The 19,169-nt window shown below is 34.5% G+C and overlaps 1 protein-coding gene across 7 annotated transcripts in view; it reads left to right on the top strand.

Moving 5' to 3' along the window:
- The window catches only part of GPATCH2 (G-patch domain containing 2), a 211,332-nt gene that overhangs the window by 1,819 nt on the left and 190,344 nt on the right, over positions 1-19,169 (top strand). For all 7 annotated transcript variants that reach the window (XM_081825172.1, XM_081825173.1, XM_081825171.1 and 4 more), the window contains exons 2-5: positions 8,240-8,956; positions 14,825-14,886; positions 18,312-18,494; positions 18,967-19,046. In XM_081825172.1, coding sequence (XP_081681298.1) covers positions 8,240-8,956; positions 14,825-14,886; positions 18,312-18,494; positions 18,967-19,046 — 1,042 coding nt within the window. The remainder of the gene's footprint in view (positions 1-8,239; positions 8,957-14,824; positions 14,887-18,311; positions 18,495-18,966; positions 19,047-19,169) is intronic.

The following is a 19,169-nucleotide window of genomic DNA, read 5'->3' as shown; positions in this document are numbered from 1 at the left end:
TCATTGATCAGACATTTACCATACTATGAGTGTATTATGTTTTATCCCAGTTACGAAGTCTCAGTGCCACCAGGGATGCTACTGCTGAGTCATTACTTAGTGCCAGGTTTTATGGACATATATCTCCTGTAAACCTTTTGAGATGGGTGCTATCGTTTTTTTTGCATTTTAGAAATGGTGAAACAGGAACAAATATAGTTTAAATAACTAGCCCAAATACCATATTTGCATCGTGATCCTGGTATATCTAAAAACAATTCTTAACCATCCTGGTATACATCCTATTTGTCTGACTACGGTACGCTATTTCAGGAATATCTAAACTGGAAAGAATATGCTGATTTTTTAACTCACCTAGAATTCCTGTTAGACTGACGTCCCATCTTGACTTCAACTTTTTCTCCAATGTCAAGGTTAGATTTTCAGTTTTTAGGCACCAAATGGGTAAATAATAGATGATTTATCTCTCTTTAACAATTTGTTGAAAGTAGAACTGATATTTTGTAATTTATTCCTAATTACAAGTTTTATACAATTAAATAATAAAAATCCTATGATTTTTGTGTATGTCAGGAAATGAATATATTTTTTGTGCAAGTTGTTCCTGTAAGTGGTTTATATTACATTTTTACAAAACATAGCTGAGAGTGTCTGTCTCCTTTTCCTGCCTCATTATTCATATACAATTTTGAAATTAAGGGCCAAAAAGCATAAGTATTTTGGTAAATTGTAAACCTGCCTTTTAAAATTTGATTAATTTAATGGATAGATCATACTTATAATTTAGATACACTTTTACTACTTTTTACTTTATTAGTGACTTATATTTAAAGTCAATTTCTGGTTTGTTTTTGAGATTCTAAAGGTTGAACTAAACAAATTTTACAATTAAGTCCTTGATGAAAATACTGAATTATTATTGATAATATGAACTAAACTATATATTTAAATTTGTGTGGTTTGCTTAAAAAAAAAAACAAAAAAACCTTAAGAATAAACTATATTAATTCTAGGTCTTTTTTTCTTTTTTCTGTAGTTTCATTCCTATTTAGTTATTATTTGGATCTTTAGGTCTGAAAAACTGCATAGTGGAAAATGTGCATTTTTTAAAATAAATGCCTATTTTCTTTTTTTTTTTTTGTCATTTTATCTTGAGGTGAATGCAATACTATCAGGTATGTTTGAGTCAGGTTTCTGTTTCAACAATGAGGAATCAAAGCAATGGCCAGTGTGATTTTGGCCAAGGAACTCATTAATATTAGTATAGCTTCTTAGCATTTTTATGAATGTCAAGCTGGAAACTTTTAAACCATCTTTGATGATTTATCCTTTACCACCACATTTACTTAGCTAAAAAATTAAGAGTGTCTGCCTTGTTAATGTGGCAGAAAATTTGAAATCTGGATTGTCTAAATTTTTAGTGAAGTCATACTTTTTCCTGTTATTCATTCATTCATTTAATCATTCATTGGTCTGTTCATCCAACAGATCTTTTTTTAACATCTGTTCTGTGTCAAGCATTATGCTAGATACTTGTAATAAATATTAAGTTGTCTTCATTCTTATTCTAGAAATTCAGAATATATTATATATTCAATAAATATTGCATAGTTACCATGTATGATCAATGAATGAGACTCATCTGATACATATTAGAAACTTGCCTAGATGTGCTCTAATATATGCATGTTGACATGAATTGGAATGAATTATTTTTTAGACGCTAAATTATTTGTTTGTTTTAGACTTCGTCTTTATTTCATTTAGGCAGCTTCTTATTCGGTAGTTTACATTTGGAAAGTGATTAGAGTGTAAGAAGTTTTGAATGACTCTTGAAGTCGTTAAATTAAGTTGAAATCAGAAGAATGTTTTTCAAATTTAAAGAATAAATGAGCTTGCCTTATTAAATGACTATCTGGAAAGTAGAATTAATACTTTTTTCTAAAGCCATGTATGATTTTTTTTTTCCCCCAGATGGCTCGTTAAGGAGGAAAGAAGGCTTTCTGGGTGTTCCTGTGGTAACAAAATAGCAATTGCCATTAGCACCTCCAGTTGAGTGCAAGTTAGGGGAGCTTTGGGGCCCATTATAGGAAATGAGCTTTTTCTCTTTGGTAGAGAACCTGAGACTGTTCACTTGGAAGGATGATTTTCTATAATTTATTTTTTTTTTATATTTGTATATCTGTATAGGACTAACTCAGATACACAGCATTAATTTTTTGTTTTTTAGTTGTTTTTTTTAAGATCCTTGAAAATCTTTGAGGCGTGCACAAATTTCTTGAAATTGCATGCAAGATTTTTGCAAATGTCTGTTATTCCCCTTCTCCCCGTGATTCACAGTGGTTCAAGAACACAGAAAGGATAAGGTCTGTGCTTTTATTATTATATCGTCAGGACTCAGTGTGGTATGTATCATATTCATTGATCATACATGGTAACTATTCAATATTTATTGAATATATAATATTCAGGTAGTGTGGTTCTACCTTAAAAGCAAAATGATTTGGTATTTCAGTGACCACTTTATTTGGTATAGAGGTTGTTGAAAGATGAAATAACTGCTCTCACATGTAAGTATCCACTCTCATCCCACAGAATCCCTTCAAGGTAGAAATTATAGCACTTTTATGATGAATAAACAAAATCAGAAGATAAGTAATTTGTTCAAGGTTCTCTGCCTAATAGTCAAATTTAGCTTCCAGATTCAGAGATTTGACTTTAAAGCTCCTGTTCTCTACAGGTTCCTCCCAGCCTTTTCGCCCACCTAGAGAATTCTGTTCCATATGCATTGGCTAGTGTTAATGTAAAGTTACAATTATTTACATGTTTCATAATAAGATATGTTCCCCTACCTCCCTGCTACCTCTTTCAAAAAGAGAAAAAGTTAATTCTGATTAATGGTTTAAATAGGTAGGTCAAGGAATTTCTAAACTAGCTTAAATGTTAACATTTAATGTTAGGGTTATTCCGTTTTTCCCAAGATGGCCTTCCCCAAGATATATAAAAGGATTTAAATTCTGTTAATCATTCAATAGGTTACTAGGCTGAGATAAAGACTTACTTTGACAAATATATTACCACTAAAGAAGGAAATTTATAAATTGTCATGAGCAGCAGAAATTTTAATCAAACTTAAAATAATTCTCGCAGATAATATTTTGTTGAATTAGTCATGAAATTTAGCCCTTGATGTGGCATCTTTAAGGCTCACTGTTTGCATGTTTAGTCACCCATTGTCTTGATCTATACTATTATGTTAATTTTAATTTGTACTTTTATGACCAAAGAACCTTTCCTTTCTTAAGTAAAAGGTAACATGAATATCGAGACATGTAATTCTGAAACTATTTTCTTAAGCTTGTGATCAGTCATAGCATACATTCATCAGCATAGCTCTTGACTAGGTACTCCTCATACATTGTTTTTGTACACATTGAGTTTTTAATTATATAGAAACTAACACATAAATGACTATTTCCTTAAATTTTTAAAAGCCAGTTAAGCAACGGTATTTAGCAACATTTAACTTCGTTTTAGCACTCCACTGCTAGAGTTACTTAACTTTGTAGAAGAAATAATCTGTGTTTTACAGAGATGAAGATGAGAATTTTACCATGTACTAGGTGTTAAAGAATATTTGATTTCTTTTTCCTTATCTGGATATTTGACAGTTGTAGTCAATTACCTTTTTTGTTATATCTGAAATATTTTTGTTTTTAATGAACTTGTTGGGTTTCTTCAGTAGACACACATATCTGTCGTCTTATTATGTAATTATTTTTGTCATTGTCCAGGCAAGGAAATTGTTCCCTAATTTTTCTGTAGTTGCTATATTTTATCCTCTTAGGAATAGTAGTTATTGCTAAGAGAGTCTTCAAAAAGTAATAGTTGTTGATAGAGTAGTTAGCTGTTAGTTATTGGGGGGGATCAGTTTTGGCTTTCTTGGGCTTCATCTCCTACCATGCCTGCTTATACATTGTTGACTGCTATTTGAGAGTCCTTGGTTTGTCAGTCAACTGCCAGTCCTTTGTGAACATATGAACAGTAAGTTTGGACTAAGGCAGCTTCCTGAGTCTTCTTTCTTGAACCAGAAACTTTACGTAATGTACTACCGCCTACACAAAACCAAAATGCCTGTCTACTCAGGTCATTTCCTTTTACAGAATCCAACTTTATATAGATAGTGGGACTATAATTCTATTCATTTTGAGTATTTTAAGAAAGCCGATAGTTAACGGCTGTCTTAGATATTATACCCAATGCAAACTATTCTCAAAAGATATCATTTCCATTGAATTCCAAATGAAGAGAAATTGTTTTATAAATGTGACTATTATTCAAATTAACTAAGTGGTAATTCACTTAATTTTACTATAAACTTTACAAGTATGAATGCTTAATAAACACAGGTTTTTATACAAGAAAGTTATATATTTCCAGGTTTCCTCTTAAATAGGAAAGACCTTATTTAAGAAAATATCTTGAAGATAAAGTGTTTCCATACAATGATTTTCAGTGTTACTGCCAAGGAAATAAATGAGCTATTGATCATGTGATGGTCTCCTATAATGACTTTATTTCTGTGAGGCCAGTTGATGCCAGTTTTCCCTGAGAGATATAAGTGAAGCAGCTTGACTGACTGACTCTAATATTATTGGCTCATTAACAGGGGTTTTGGCTTGCAGGAGTCTGGTTAGTTGAAACTGAAGGGGAAAAAAGTGGTTTGAACTCTGAATGGCACGTATGTTAAATGTATTTTTTGTGTGTGTTTTTATGGGGTTTTTAAGAAGTCTTTTTCTTTCTTTTTTTTGAGAGAGAGTTGGGGGCGGGGGGAGAGAGAATATCTCAAACAGGCTCCACACCCAGCATGGAGCCAGACATGGGGCTGTATCTCACAACTCTGATTGTGAGATCATGACCTGAGCCAAAATCAAGAGTCAGACGCTTAACCAACTAAACCACCCAGGCGCCCCAAGAAGTCTTTTTAAAGTAATTGTTTTATTTGATAGTCATACCTGATTCCTATTTGAGTAACATCATGGAATAAATTGGGTTCTTCTGGTTAAAAGTTTTTTAAGGTATTTTATTTTCTCCAAAAAAAAAAGTAAAAATCAAGTAAGGTGACAATTTTAATGATGTTATAAAGAAGTTTTGCTTACAGGGGCACCTGGGTGGCTCAGTCGTTAAGCGTCTGCCTTCAGCTCAGGTCATGATCCCTGGGTCCTGGGATCGAGCCCCGCATCCAGCGCCCTGCTCCACGGGAAGCCTACTTCTCCCTCTCCCACTCCCCCTGCTTGTGTTCCCTCTCTCGCTGTGTCTATCTCTGTCACATAAATAAATAAAGTAAAATAAAATAAAAAGTTTGGCATACATTGTTAGTAATACCATGAGTTATATTTTCCTAAGCTATGTTTGTTACAGCAATATTTTTTAAATGAAATTAATTGAAGATAAATTTCAATGGATTGAATCTGATTGCTAACCCTTATCTAATGTTAGGACCACCACATTTTCTTTTCTAATATAAAGTACTAGATTATAACTTCCGAAGTAACCTGCAATTTTAGTTGGAGATTATAATCATGCATTGAGTTAATTTCACATTAATATTTAGACCTAGTCATTCACCCATTGATAAGAAAACTAAGTCTTCAAAAAGTAAGTTACTTGAGAACCGGGTGATACTGAGTCTTCTTTTAGACAAAGGATCTTTATTATAATACATGTTAAATTGGCTTCCAGTGAATTTTATTAAAGGTGCAGTATTATATTCAGAGATAATAGGTCTTTCGGACTACATTTCTTCCAAAGAAATAGTATTAAAGGAAATGAACAAAATATTTGTTGTAATAAAAGGAAAACAAAAGGGTGATTATTAACATAGAGGTAATGGAGAAAAGACCCATTTGGATCAGCGTAGTCAGAACTGTAGCCCTTTTTTTGGCTTAATGCTAATTCCTATTAGACGCATATTTCTTATAATCAAATGCAAAGATCTGAAACCTGAGTAACATATAGGACCCTTTTAGTGGTTCTCTAGAGTTTGTTTAAAATATATATTCGAATCGCCACATTTTTTTTTAAAATGTGTGTCCATATAGGTTTTATTCATTCAGAATGCCGAAGGAGATCTGGAAAATACAAACCCACATTAAATGAGACACTGTCTCCATTTAGTTAATTGCTTACAGTGTACATTTTACTGATGGCTACAGCATTGGTTCTTCAGATTCAGCGCACCTCCACCACTTTTACTGCCCTGTGCCTTGTGTTGATTCAGGTCTTCCATTCCTATTTTCTGTTCAAAAGAATATAATGCCTAACTGTGAGTCATTTGACTTTACATAGATGTATATTAAATCTGTCTGAACAATTAAAATAGTACCACCTGCTGCTACAACACTCATAAACAAAAATGAGAACTGGATACTGGAATTGTGTAGTACTAGAATTCTGTTCTTGGCTGTACTTCGTTGAGCATTCAGGCTCCAGAACCAGATTGCTGGAGTTTGAAACCTGTTTCTACCATTTCCTAGGTGTGTCACTTTGGGCAAATTGCCCTTAACGTCTCTGTTTCTGTGTATCTCATATACCACCTTATAGGGTTATTATGTGAGAATGAAATGAGCTAATGCATGTAAAACACTTAAAAATGGGCATAGCACATAGTAAGTACTTGTATTAGAAGCTGTATGTGTACATCACCTTATAAGTAGTAAATCCAGTTGAATTACAATGTGTGTTTGTTCTCAGGTTGTTAAAATGAAAAGACAAAGTTTAAATTTGTTATAGGGAACTTGCAAATGCCTAAAATTATAGACGGTACAGACTATATAAACCAGGGGTCAGCAAACTATGGCCAGCCATCACTTCGTTTTGTAAATAAAATTTTATTAGAACATAGCCATACCTATTCATTTATGTCTCGCCTAGGGCTATTTTCACCTTACAGTGGCTGAAGTTGAATGGTTATGACAGAGACCTAATGCACTGCAAAGCCTAAAATGTTTACTATTTGTCCCTTTACAGAAAAGTGTCTACACCTTCTGTAGACTTGGAAATTATATAGACCTCTGTAGTTGAGAATATTTTGATCCCTAGGTGCTTCTAGAACTCAGAAATGATTGTTCATGATCTTTAGAAGAAAGATACATATTTGAATTACCTATAATGTTTAAAAATTAAAAACAATTTTGGGTGCCCCATCACCAACTGATTTAGAATTTTGGGGAGTTGTGTTTAGAAAGGGTCAGTATAATTTTCCTAAAGAATGCTTTTTATCCTAACTGACAAGTAGATAATTTTTTCACTGGTAACATACGTAGTTCAATGGTTTTTGTTTCTTTTTTTTTTTTTAATTTGTTTATTTGACAGAGAGAAACACAGCGAGAGAGGGAACACAAGCAGGGGGAGTGGGAGAGGGAGAAGCAGGCTTCCGACTGAGCAGGGAGCCCAATGTGGGGCTGGATCCCAGGACCTTGGGATCATGACCTGAGCCGAAGGCAGCCGCTTAACGACTGAGCCACCCAGGCACCCCTCTTTTTACAAAAAAAAAGCGCCAAGAGATTGTCTCAGAATGAATTATAAGAAAAATGATGGGCCATTTTAGACCAGCGAGGCTCCAGTTTGAATAAGAACATACTTTCTGCTTGACTGAGTTATGAGATTAGTGTGGCCTAAATATATGTCTAGTATCTGGTTAAACTCTTTTTTTTACATATATTACAACAAATTTTGAAAGTACCTGTCAATCTTTCCATCTCCCTCATATATCATGGTAGTGACTGGGTAGACCATGTGGTGAGTAGAGAATTGTACAGCTTCCTTCTTCATTTAGAAATCGTTGGCGGGGAGGGGGTAGTTGGAAGAAGGATTGAGAAAGTTCTGTATCTGTTCTAGGAAAACTAGGGAAAGGGCAGGAATAGACTAATGAACAATGATTTAGCAAAAATAACTTACATAATTACACAGGAAAAATGAAATTACTGGGATATTTCATTGCTGATATTATGCTTACTGTATCTTGAAGTAATTCCTATGTTTAATGAAAGAACTTATACAAAAAGAAGGAGCTTAAAAATGAGTCAGAATATTTAAAACTGATATCTTGGATAGAAAAATCGCTTTTAAACATTTCTTTATAATAACTATTAATTTTAGACTTAGAGTGAATTGTCTGCTGTAATAAACTAGGTTAATACTGATTTCTTTAATTTTTTTTCTTTCTTTAAAAATGTAGGCATTTCAGTCGAACCATGGAAGAACTGGTTCATGATCTTGTCTCCGCATTGGAGGAGAGCTCAGAGCAAGCTCGAGGTGGATTTGCCGAAACTGGTGATCATTCTCGAAGCATGTCTTGTCCTCTGAAACGCCAGGCAAGGAAACGGAGAGGGAGAAAACGAAGGTCGTATAATGTTCATCACCCATGGGAGCCTGGCCACTGCTTAAGTGAAGGCACTGATTCTAGTTTAGAAGAACCAAGCAAGGACTACAGAGAGAATCACAATAATAATAAAAAAGATCATAGTGACTCTGATGACCAAATGTTAGTGGCTAAGCGCAGGCCATCATCAAACTTAAACAATAACGTACGGGGAAAAAGACCTCTATGGCACGAATCGGATTTTACTGTGGACAACCTTGGGAACAGAACTCTGCGCAGAAGGAGAAAGGTAAAACGCATGGCAGTGGACCTCCCACAGGACATCTCTAACAAACGGACCATGGCCCAGCCCCTTGAAGGTTGTAGAGATCAGGACATGGACAATGACAGAGCTTACCAATATCAAGAGTTTACCAAGAACAAAGTCAAAAAAAGGAAATTGAAAATAATTAGACAAGGGCCAAAAATCCAAGATGAAGGAGTAGTTTTAGAAAGTGAGGAAATAAGCCAGACCAATAAGGACAAAATGGACTATGAAGAGCAAAAAGTTTCAGATGAACTCATGAGTGAAAGGTGACTTTTATATTCTCTAAGTATAAAAATATGTGTCTCCATTGTTTGTGCTTGAATGTGTTTTGTATTTTAATTCTATTTTAAAATTATTATTATAATATAAAATATAATAATAGTGATATTACTGTTTAACCATGGTTATATTTCCTTATAATTTACGATGGTTAGCACAAAACAAAATTGCTTATTTGATTTACACGAAGTCTTTTGGTTGTGTTATAAAGATTTTAATTTTCAGCTATAAAGAGAAAAGGAAATGGTTTTTCAATGGGAACGAATGTGCTTTTGAATAACAGCACATTTGTAATTCTTAGAATTGGATTTATAATTATTTATTTGTTTAATTATAGAGCTTTATTTAGCCTTTGGTGCTTTTTAGTGTCACAATTTATCAGTTTATTTTGATTCTTGAGAATCAAAAGTTGATACCACTTCAATGTGTATGGCTTGATATTTTAAGAAGTCTATAGATTGCTGGGAATTCTGATCATTTATGAATTGTAAAACCTAATTCTTGTCATTAGACAAATGAGAAAAGCAACGATCCTCTGGCAGCTAGTCTAATCTATTTATTCTAGAAAGCAGGTATAGCACAATAATTGTTAAGTACTATTTTGACAGCGTCAAAAGGTAAGTGATCATTTTTCTTTTACACAGAACTAATGCTACTGCAGTAAATGAGAAAGTATTGACACTGTTCATCCTTTTAGGCATCTTCTTAAAACCAAACACAGAACTATGATCCAGAAAAAAAAAAATTCCTTACTGGGAAAGAATATTTTATTTTAATTTGCAAGATTGGCATCATTTTAATCATGTAGATTGTGAACTATGGATTTAATATATATATTTAATATTTATATATCTATATATATATATATTTGCTTATAAATATGATTACAAACATGAATCGGACCTGGTAAAAGTTTATAGGATGGGCCCTTTATAAGAGGTGGTTTGCTATTTATGTAATTTTTCTGAAGAAGTAAAAATTGCTCCAAAAAAAAAAATGTTTAAGGAAGACTTTGAACAGTTTATGGTATCTGCTTTTCTTCCAAAAAAGCTGACATTTTTATACCAGAATGAAAATTATTTCTATGGTAGTGTCGGGCCACTGTGACTGAGGACCACTTAGCCTGACTTGTAAGTGATTAATTTGCTCAGTTGCTGGGAAGGGAGGGTGTGTGGCAGTGGAGATAAGTGTCCATTTCTGGATTATTTACAGATTACTTGCTTTTTGGATTGATCCTCCAAGCCCCTCTTTCATTGATGTCTGCCTTTTATCGACAGATACCTACCCTGGAAGAAAAATGAGATGAAACTCTCTTCATTTTTCTTCATTGTAAAAAATATTTGAGTATCTATTAGGTATGATCAGGCTACCCAGCAGTCAACAGCCCAGGTACAAATTTTCAAAGAGGATGTTTTCACTCCAGAATAACTTTTTTAAATACTTATTTTATTTTATTCGTCTTTTTTTTTAGGTTTATTTATTTTAGAGAGAGCACAGTTGGGGGGCGGGGGTATGACAGAAGGAGAGGGAGAATCTCAAGCCAGCTTTGTGCTGAGTGTAGAGCCTGACTCAGGGGCTCAGTCTCACAACCCCAAGGTCGTGACCTGAACCAAAACCAAGAGTCGCACACTTAACTGACTGCACCACCTAGGTGCCCTTTCTTTTATTTTAAACTTAGCTATGTAACTATTTTTATTGTCACCTAAGAGCTAGATGCATATTCCGTCTGTGGGAAGATTACTAAATAAGACAGATCCTGTTGCCTACAGCCCCGTAGTTTGGAATAGCAGATAAGCAAACAATGAAAATGAAGTGTGCTGCATAGAAAATACTGGTGAAGGAGGACTTCCTGAAGGAGCTGAGGTGTAAGCAAGCACTGAGTGTTGTTCAGATATTGGACAGGGAGGGAAATGGCAATCCTGGATAGAGGGAACAGCTTGTGCAAAGGCTTGGATCGTGAAGCAAAGTGATGTATCTGGGAAAGTACATGTAATTGATTATTTCTAGAACAAAGTGGTGGTTGAGGCCACAGCAGTAAGCATGTCATGAAGGCCTTGTGTGCTATGGCAGTTTGGATTTCATCATGTAAGTAATGGGAAGCCAGTGAAGAATTTTTAATTATGAAGAAACTCAATTAGATTTACATGTTCTCAAGGAACATGATCTCAATAACAGTGTTTTATTTAGTTTTCACTGATCTCGAATCCATCCTTAGGTGAGGGGTAAATTATGGCAGTGATAGTAGAGGGAAAAGAAATAGAGCAATTTTAAGAGTTGCAATCAATGGAAGGTTGACTATATTTGGGAGGATGAATGAGAAAGAAGATTCTCAGATGATGTGTTGGTTTCAAGAATAAAAAATACAGGAAATGAACAGATTGGGGCAGAGGATTGGGATTGCTGTACAAACATTAATTTGACAGCCATTTGTGGAATATATCATGCTAAAAAAAAATGGGAAGAGGTGTCCTTGGAGATAAGCCATAATGGCTGTCAGATGCTGAAAATGAAAAACCTTGCTTCATTAGAAGTTCTTGTTCTGATTTATTGAACATGCTAACAACTACGTGATGTACTTGGAGCAACTAGCTAGATGTCAATGAGGTGAAATATAAATAAGGAAACATATTGTTTAAAACACGTGTAAAAAGATCCCAAATGAAGACAAGGATCGTTAGGGACTAAGCTGCTCTTAGGGGGGAGTCTGATTTCCTTCTATCTTTAAGAAGAGTAAATAAGATAAAGACAGAGAGGGAAGCAGACCGTAAGAGACTCTTAAATATAGGAAACAAACAGGGTTGCTGGAGAAGAAGTAGGGTGGGGGATAATTGGGTGATGGTCATTAAGGAGGGCACTCAGTGTAATGAGCACTGGGTGTTATATGCAACTGATGAATTACTAAATTCTAACCCTAAAGCTAAAAATACACTATATGTTAACTAACTTGAATTTAAATAAAATCTTCAGAAAAAAAGAGAAGAGAGAGAAGATTGGGATACGAGTTGGAAAAAGAACATAAATAAAAGGACCAGAGATGGAGATGGGAAGAATTTAGGTAGGGCTCATCCATACAGAGCCTTGAAATCCACATTTAATCCAACAAGTATGGGGAAGTAATTTTAGATTTTTAATAGAAAACATTTTATTATTTTATTTAATTTATATATATATGCATAGATACATGCATGTTTTATAAACTTTTCCTTTTAGAATACTTTTGGATTTATAGAAAAGTTGCAAAGATAGTGCAGAGATTTTCTGTATATCCTGTTCCAATATATCCCGTACCCAGTTTCCCCTGCTGTTAATGTCATACATTATTCTGATACACTTGTCAGAATTAATAAGCCAATGTTGATGCATTATTAACAAAAGTCAGTACCTTATTAGAATTTCCTTGTTTTTCTTTAATGTCCTTTTTCTGTTCCAGGATCCCCTCCAAGATATCATATTTTTAGTCAGCAAGTTATATTTGTAAACAATGAGCCTGGTTGTATGTAGAATATTAAAAGAGGTAAATCTGAACTCAGAAATTAGAAAACCATTGTACCCTCCCCCAGAAAAAGAGCACATAGTTTCACATCTCACAGTCCTTTATCTATAAATCTGAATTCTGAAAGCTGTGAAAAACTAACTCTTTTGTGGCCAGACCTAGCTTGACCTGGATTTAATGTGGATATTCATTCATTTATTTGAAAAAATATATTAATAGGTTTGATGCTGGAGTTCTACCCCAGACCCCTATTAGGCATTTTAGAACATATCTTTCCAAAATTTGAAAAATTGTGAACTTTAAATACATGTTGCCTCAAGGATTTCAGAACAAGAATTGTGACTCAAGGTGTGTAGGATAAGGCCCTGTGTTAGGGTTGTGTTGATACAGGCAAACAAGAAAGCACTACGCAATCACAGAAGAGAAAAAAAATAAAAATCAACAGTAGTTTGGACAGCTGAATAGCAAAATGATGAAGTTTCCAAAGTGCTTTTAATACTCAGACATCACTGTGCATAGGAGAGCATGTGCATTTGTAAATAAGAAATTATGGATGTGACTGTCTAAGAAAGTATTCTTTAATTAACACTTGTGCAGTATAGGGAGCTTTATATATTCTCCTAACCTGAAGAAAGTTAAAGAAAAATGTACTAACGTAGAGTTCCTAGGGGAAATGTACATTTAATAAATCCTTATACTTTTTTATTTTTTAAAAATCAAATAATTGAAATGATATTCTATATTCAGAAAACATAGGGATTTAGTATGTACTATGGTGAGCACTGAATTGTGTAAGACTGATGAATCACAGACCTGTGCCCCTGAAACAAATAATACATTATATGTTAACAAAAAAATTAAAAAAAAAAAGAAAACATAGGGATTTAGATCTCATCTATAATTTTAATCCTAAGCTCTCAATTTAAATATTTTTAAAACGGATTAATTTTTTTGAAGATTTTATTTGTCTATTTATTTGATAGAGACAGTGAGAGAGGGAACATAAGCAAGGAGGAGAGGGAGAAGCAGGCCTCCCGTGAAGCAGGGAGCCCGATGTGGGGCTCGATTCCAGGACCCTGGGATCATGACCTGAGCTGAAAGCAGATGCTTAACGACTGAGCCACCCAGGCTCCCCACAGATTAATTTTTTTAAACAGATTAGTTTTGTTTAGTAAGTCAGGTTACAGGGTTGTACATGTTAACGAGAAAAGTATTATAAAATTCTCCTTGGGCAACTTCCTGATTGGTTAAAATTAAGAATTACAGGAAGAAGAGTATATGAGAATTTTTAAAGAACATTATCAATTTTCTTTAGAGGCCAAGCCTTTACTACATGATCTGCTTTTTTGTGGTTTTTTTAACTAACTAGATTTTCATATAAGCATGGCTTCTATTAGAACTAATAGTGACAGTTCATGTCAGTCGAATATCTCCTATTTGTTTTAATTTGTATGTGAAATAGGACTTTGTATCACACTCGAACTTCTATGGAAGTAGGAGAACCTGTTATTTTTACATATACTCTCCTTAATATTATTGGCAATATTCCGTATTTTGCTGTTTTTGCTCAGAGAGATTTTAACTTTGATTTAATGGATTGTTACCATTGTAAACTTTTTTCTTCCTTGCCAGGTAATAGAGTTGTTGTGCATTCTTAAGTAATGTCTTTTCTGGAATATTTGCAAATGTGGTCATGAAAAGTAATTTCATCTCGGGCCCTTGTATTTCATATGCTGAAGAAAGGCTTAGACTGCTTTTGATTGAGACTTTCCCCATTTTATTGAGCAGTGGTGTTCCGGGCTCAGGCTGAATTGCACGGCGTAAGAAAGGAGCAGTGAGTGGGGCACCTGGGTGGCTCAGTCCTTAAGCGTCTGCCTTCGGCTCGGGTCATGATCCCAGGGTCCTGGGATCGAGCCCCGCGCGTCGGGCTCCCTGCTCTGCGGGAAGCCCGCTTCTCCCTCTCCCACTCCCCCTGCTTGTGTTCCCTCTCTCACTGTGTCTCTCTCTGTCAAATAAATAAATAAAAAAATATTTAAAAAAAAAAAAAAGAAAGGAGCAGTGAGCATTTGATGAAAGCAGATAATAAAATACATCAATTGTGTCAGCACCTCGTTGCAGTCACATCTGGCTTACTGTCAGGGTCCCATTAGATTCCTGTGGTTTTATGTGCCAAAAATAATATGCTCTGTAGTTATATTTGCAGTTTGATTAAAAAAAAATCATCTTTTCTTTCAGATCTTTGTCAGGCTTAAGTTTCATCTCTGAGCTGCCATGTCTCTTTAAAATTTTACGACTGAGAGATCAATTGTTCTTTTGATCTGTTTTTTTTGTTGTTTTTTTTTTTCCTTTTCCCTTATTACAGTGATTCCAGCAGTCTCAGCAGCACTGATGCTGGCTTATTTACCAATGATGAGGGAAGACAAGGTACTGAAATGCTATTTTTTTATTCCTTTGGAAAAACGTCTTCATTTTAAAGTTGTGCTTATTACTAGTTATTTCTTAAGTTGATGATGGCAACCCATTTAACTTACATACACCTACTTAGTGGACTGGGGTTTAGTTCTTTTTATACTATGAACGGTATCCTGTCTTCATGACCTAAAGTAATTGATTATCTCCAAAAGCTAGCATGTGGAGCTAATAATATTAAGGGAGGATTATCTTCCTTAAGAAAGCTTTACATACCTCAGTCTTTACAATTTTATCTCTTAGCAAGTTCACAAGACACTGGTTCTCATTCTCTGCCTGATTCCAAATGTATTTAATACTGTTTAAGCATTAGTAAAGGTGGATTTGCAAGTCATTTGTCATTTTTATTCAGCTGTGACATTTATTCATCCTCCCTAGTTTGTAAGTAATTAGACAGTTTTCATGAATTCAATATTGTAAACTGTTAAAACAGTCATGTCTTACAACTTAGGTCTTTTACATCTTTAAAGATCCCTGAAGCTTTTCACACTTTCACATGGCATTATTTTGAAACCACCTATTTGGGAAGAAAATAGGAGAAACCTTCAGAGGGCAGGAGGCATACCTGCAAATGTTATCTGCCTTTCTTGAGAATCTTTAGAGGAAAGCAGTAAGTTCTTAGGGATAAAAAAAAGACCCCAAATTTATTGTTTTAAATTATAAATAGTCTATTGATAGGAAAAAAGAAGAAAATAATAGCTACCTAGGCATTTTTTTCTTAGTCTGTTCATTCCTCTTGGTAGGAATAAAATAAATTGATCATTCATTTTGGCTTACTTACAAACGCATAGATATTCCAGATAAATAGGTACATACTGTTTTAAAGACCATAGACTTTTTAAAGTTAAGAGAGTTTGCTGAAATGTGCTAGAACCTCGGGGCTCAGAGTGAGTTTGACTACCTTGATAATATACCTAAATTCTCATTTAAATACATGTGTCTACTTTTATAAATGTTGCATTTGGTAATGAAAGGAAATGAAAAAATTATTTATTTGACAGAGAGACACAGCAAGAGAGGGAACACAAGCAGGGGGAGTGGGAGAGGGAGAAGCAGACTTCCGTCGGAGCAGGGAGCCCGATGCGGGGCTTGACCCCAGGACCCTGAGATCATGACCTGAGCTGAAGGCAGTTGCTTAACGACTGAACCACCTAGGCGCCCCCAAAAAAACTTAAAAAAAAATAACTTTTGGACAAGTCTGTCCATCTTTGAAAAGCTTTGAATGGTTTAAAATAATATGCTAGCATTTATTAGAAGCTTATTATATTTTACATTTCTAAGTGCTTTTTTCATTCAGTTTACTTTAGGTTTTTATATTATTCTTAAGAAAACCCTGGGAGATTCTTTTTTGGGAGGTATGATGAAACTTAGGCTCATAGAGTCGAGATACCTTCCCCAATGTCACATAACACTGCAATTCTAATTGGTCTGACTGACTTCAGAGCTCAAGTTCTTAATCTTTAGCTATTTGATTTCCCTGCTAAGAACAAGGTTGTGTATCACATCAAAAATAAAATAACCTAGGGCGCCTGGGTGGCTCAGTTGGTTAAGCGACTGCCTTCGGCTCAGGTCATGATCCTGGAGTCCCGGGATCGAGTCCCGCATCGGGCTCCCTGCTCAGCGGGGAGCCTGCTTCTCCCTCTCCCGCTCCCCCCTCTTGTGCTCTCTCTCTCTCTCACTCTCTCTCTCAAATAAATAAATAAAATCTTTAAAAAAAAATCTAAAAAAAAAAAATAAAATAACCTCATTTTTGTATAATAACATTGTTTCAGTTGGAATCAAGATGAAAGGTAATTAGTTTCAAGTGACTCCCTTTCTTTTCTTGTACCTATACCTGTTCTAGGAAATGTTAATATAATTCTCAGTAAAAGTACTAATATTTATGTGCTTTGAAATGTGCCTTTTTTTAAATTAATTTTTATTAATTTTTATTAAATCCTCAATTGAAATAAACTGGTGGCATTGCTTTTCCAAATGCTTTAAACTTCACTCACTCGTAATTTGAAGTATGGCTGTTTCTCGTAAAGTCATTTTCAGTTGAAGCTTTGTTTTTGTCCTAGTTTGCTTTTAAAAAATACTTGTACTAAGAGATTTTGGAAATCAGAAATCTCTTTCTGTAAAGGGAAAAACTTTATGGCAGTTGTGATGACCCTCTTAAAAACCAGAATTAATTTTTCTAAGAATCATGAAGACTTGAGTGAATCTAGGATCATATTCAAAAAACTATTTGCCACCTATTTTTATTTTTTATTTTATTTTATTTTTTTTTTAAAGATTTTATTTATTTATTTGAGAGAGAGAATGAGATAGAGAGAGCATGAGAGGGGGGAGGGTCAGAGGGAGAAGCAGGCTCCCTGCCGAGCAGGGAGCCCGATGTGGGACTTGATCCCGGGACTCCAGGATCATGACCTGAGCCGAAGGCAGTCGCTTAACCAACTGAGCCACCCAGGCGCCCTGCCACCTATTTTTAAAAGCCATCTGCCTTCTTCTGTATTTTTTCCCCTTGTTCCTGTTTTAAAAACAAAATACTGTTGATTCACATTTTCTTTTCAGTACATTTTAAACTGAATTTTAAATGGATCGTTTCTCCATGGTTACACTCGTGGGTGTTCCCAAAAGTCCACCTTACTATGGATAGTGTTCTGTCTTAAAAATACCTTGCTTGTCATAGTCCAGTAATAGTTTCTTTGTAAACTCTGTGGTATTGTCACTTTTCATTTAAAATCAACTTTTTCACAACTATTTCTTAATGAACTTAATCAGATTAATTTCATTTAGTCACATCTGTTCATAATCATTTCCCCTTTTACACTCCATACAAATCATGAAATTAAGCTAATTATATACCATTATCAGCTGCAGAGAACAGGTTCTACAGTTTTATACTTTAAATTCACTGTAGGAGATTAAGGCTTGTTTTTCTTTAATTTGGAAAGGGTAGTAACTTAAATGGATTTCTCTATAGTTTTTGCCCTAGAATTAACCTGTATTATTGTTTTTCACATTTTTTAATTGGTTCTAAAACAAAGCAGCTTATGTTGGCAGTTCTTGTTGTAGTGTTAAAAAACATTTTAATGAAGCCATGGTATAGAATGAGAAGTTTTCTGTATTGATTATGTAAATGATTACCAGGTAAAATACAGGATCCCCCGTTAAATTTGATTTTTAGGTATATAACAAATAATTTTTTAATATAAGTGTGTCCCATTCAGTATTTAGACATACTAAAAATTTTGTGCAGGTACTATATATTTATATGAAAAATCATTTCTCTGGAATTCAGATTTAATTGCTGTCTTGCATTCTTTAAACCTAAATCTGATAACTCTGTGTATTTGGATAATAAAACAGTCTTTGGGGGATTTCTTGTATTTGCACAGGTGATGATGAGCAGAGTGACTGGTTTTATGAGAAGGAATCAGGTGGAGCGTGCGGCATCACTGGAATTGTGCCCTGGTGGGACAAGGAAGACCCTACCGAGCTAGACAAAAATTTACCAGATCCTGTCTTTGAAAGTATCTTAACTGGTTCTTTCCCTCTTATGTCACATCCGGGAAGAAGAGGTCAGTAGCACTTGCTGACTGCTGAATATGGTGGGCTTATAGTGAATCTAGGAATAACCATTAAAAGAGGATAGGCTAAAATGGAAATGAAAGTGTCTAAACACAAGATGCTGTAAAGACACATGTCAAACAGTAATTCAGCTACTACATTAATCATGCATTCTAATTATTAGAAAGATTGACTTGCCTCCTTGCTAGGACCAGTGTGAAAATGTTGAAATGTTAGAAAGGTAAATTAGGAGGAAAGAAAAGCCCTATTGAATAATACCATAAATCTTAAATAATCAGTGGTTGTGTGCTAATAAGCTCATTAGAATGCTACTAGGCATTGCTTCAGATCTTTTAAGTGTGTTTTGCATTTTCCCCACTACTATATATATAAGACGTTTCCTACCTCCGACTTATTTTGAATTCTGTATTGATAGGAACAGTGATCATAGAATCTCCTAAATTGAGGACTTTGATTTTCCAGGTTTCCAAGCTAGACTCAGTCGCCTTCATGGAATGCCTTCCAAGAACTTTAAAAAATCAGGAGGGACCACAACTTCAATGGTAGGCATGCTTTTTTGTTTAATTGTCATGTTTGGAAATGTATCCATTTCTATGGAATAAAAAGCCACATCCTCATCCTTTATTCATATTCTAATGTTATACTTAAAAATAATCCATTTTTTT

This window comes from Leptonychotes weddellii, chromosome 6 (genome assembly GCF_054177405.1).
Source record: "Leptonychotes weddellii isolate Sample4059 chromosome 6, ASM5417740v2, whole genome shotgun sequence".
Taxonomy (NCBI): domain Eukaryota; kingdom Metazoa; phylum Chordata; class Mammalia; order Carnivora; family Phocidae; genus Leptonychotes; species Leptonychotes weddellii.
This window is presented reverse-complemented; position numbering and strand designations above follow the sequence as displayed.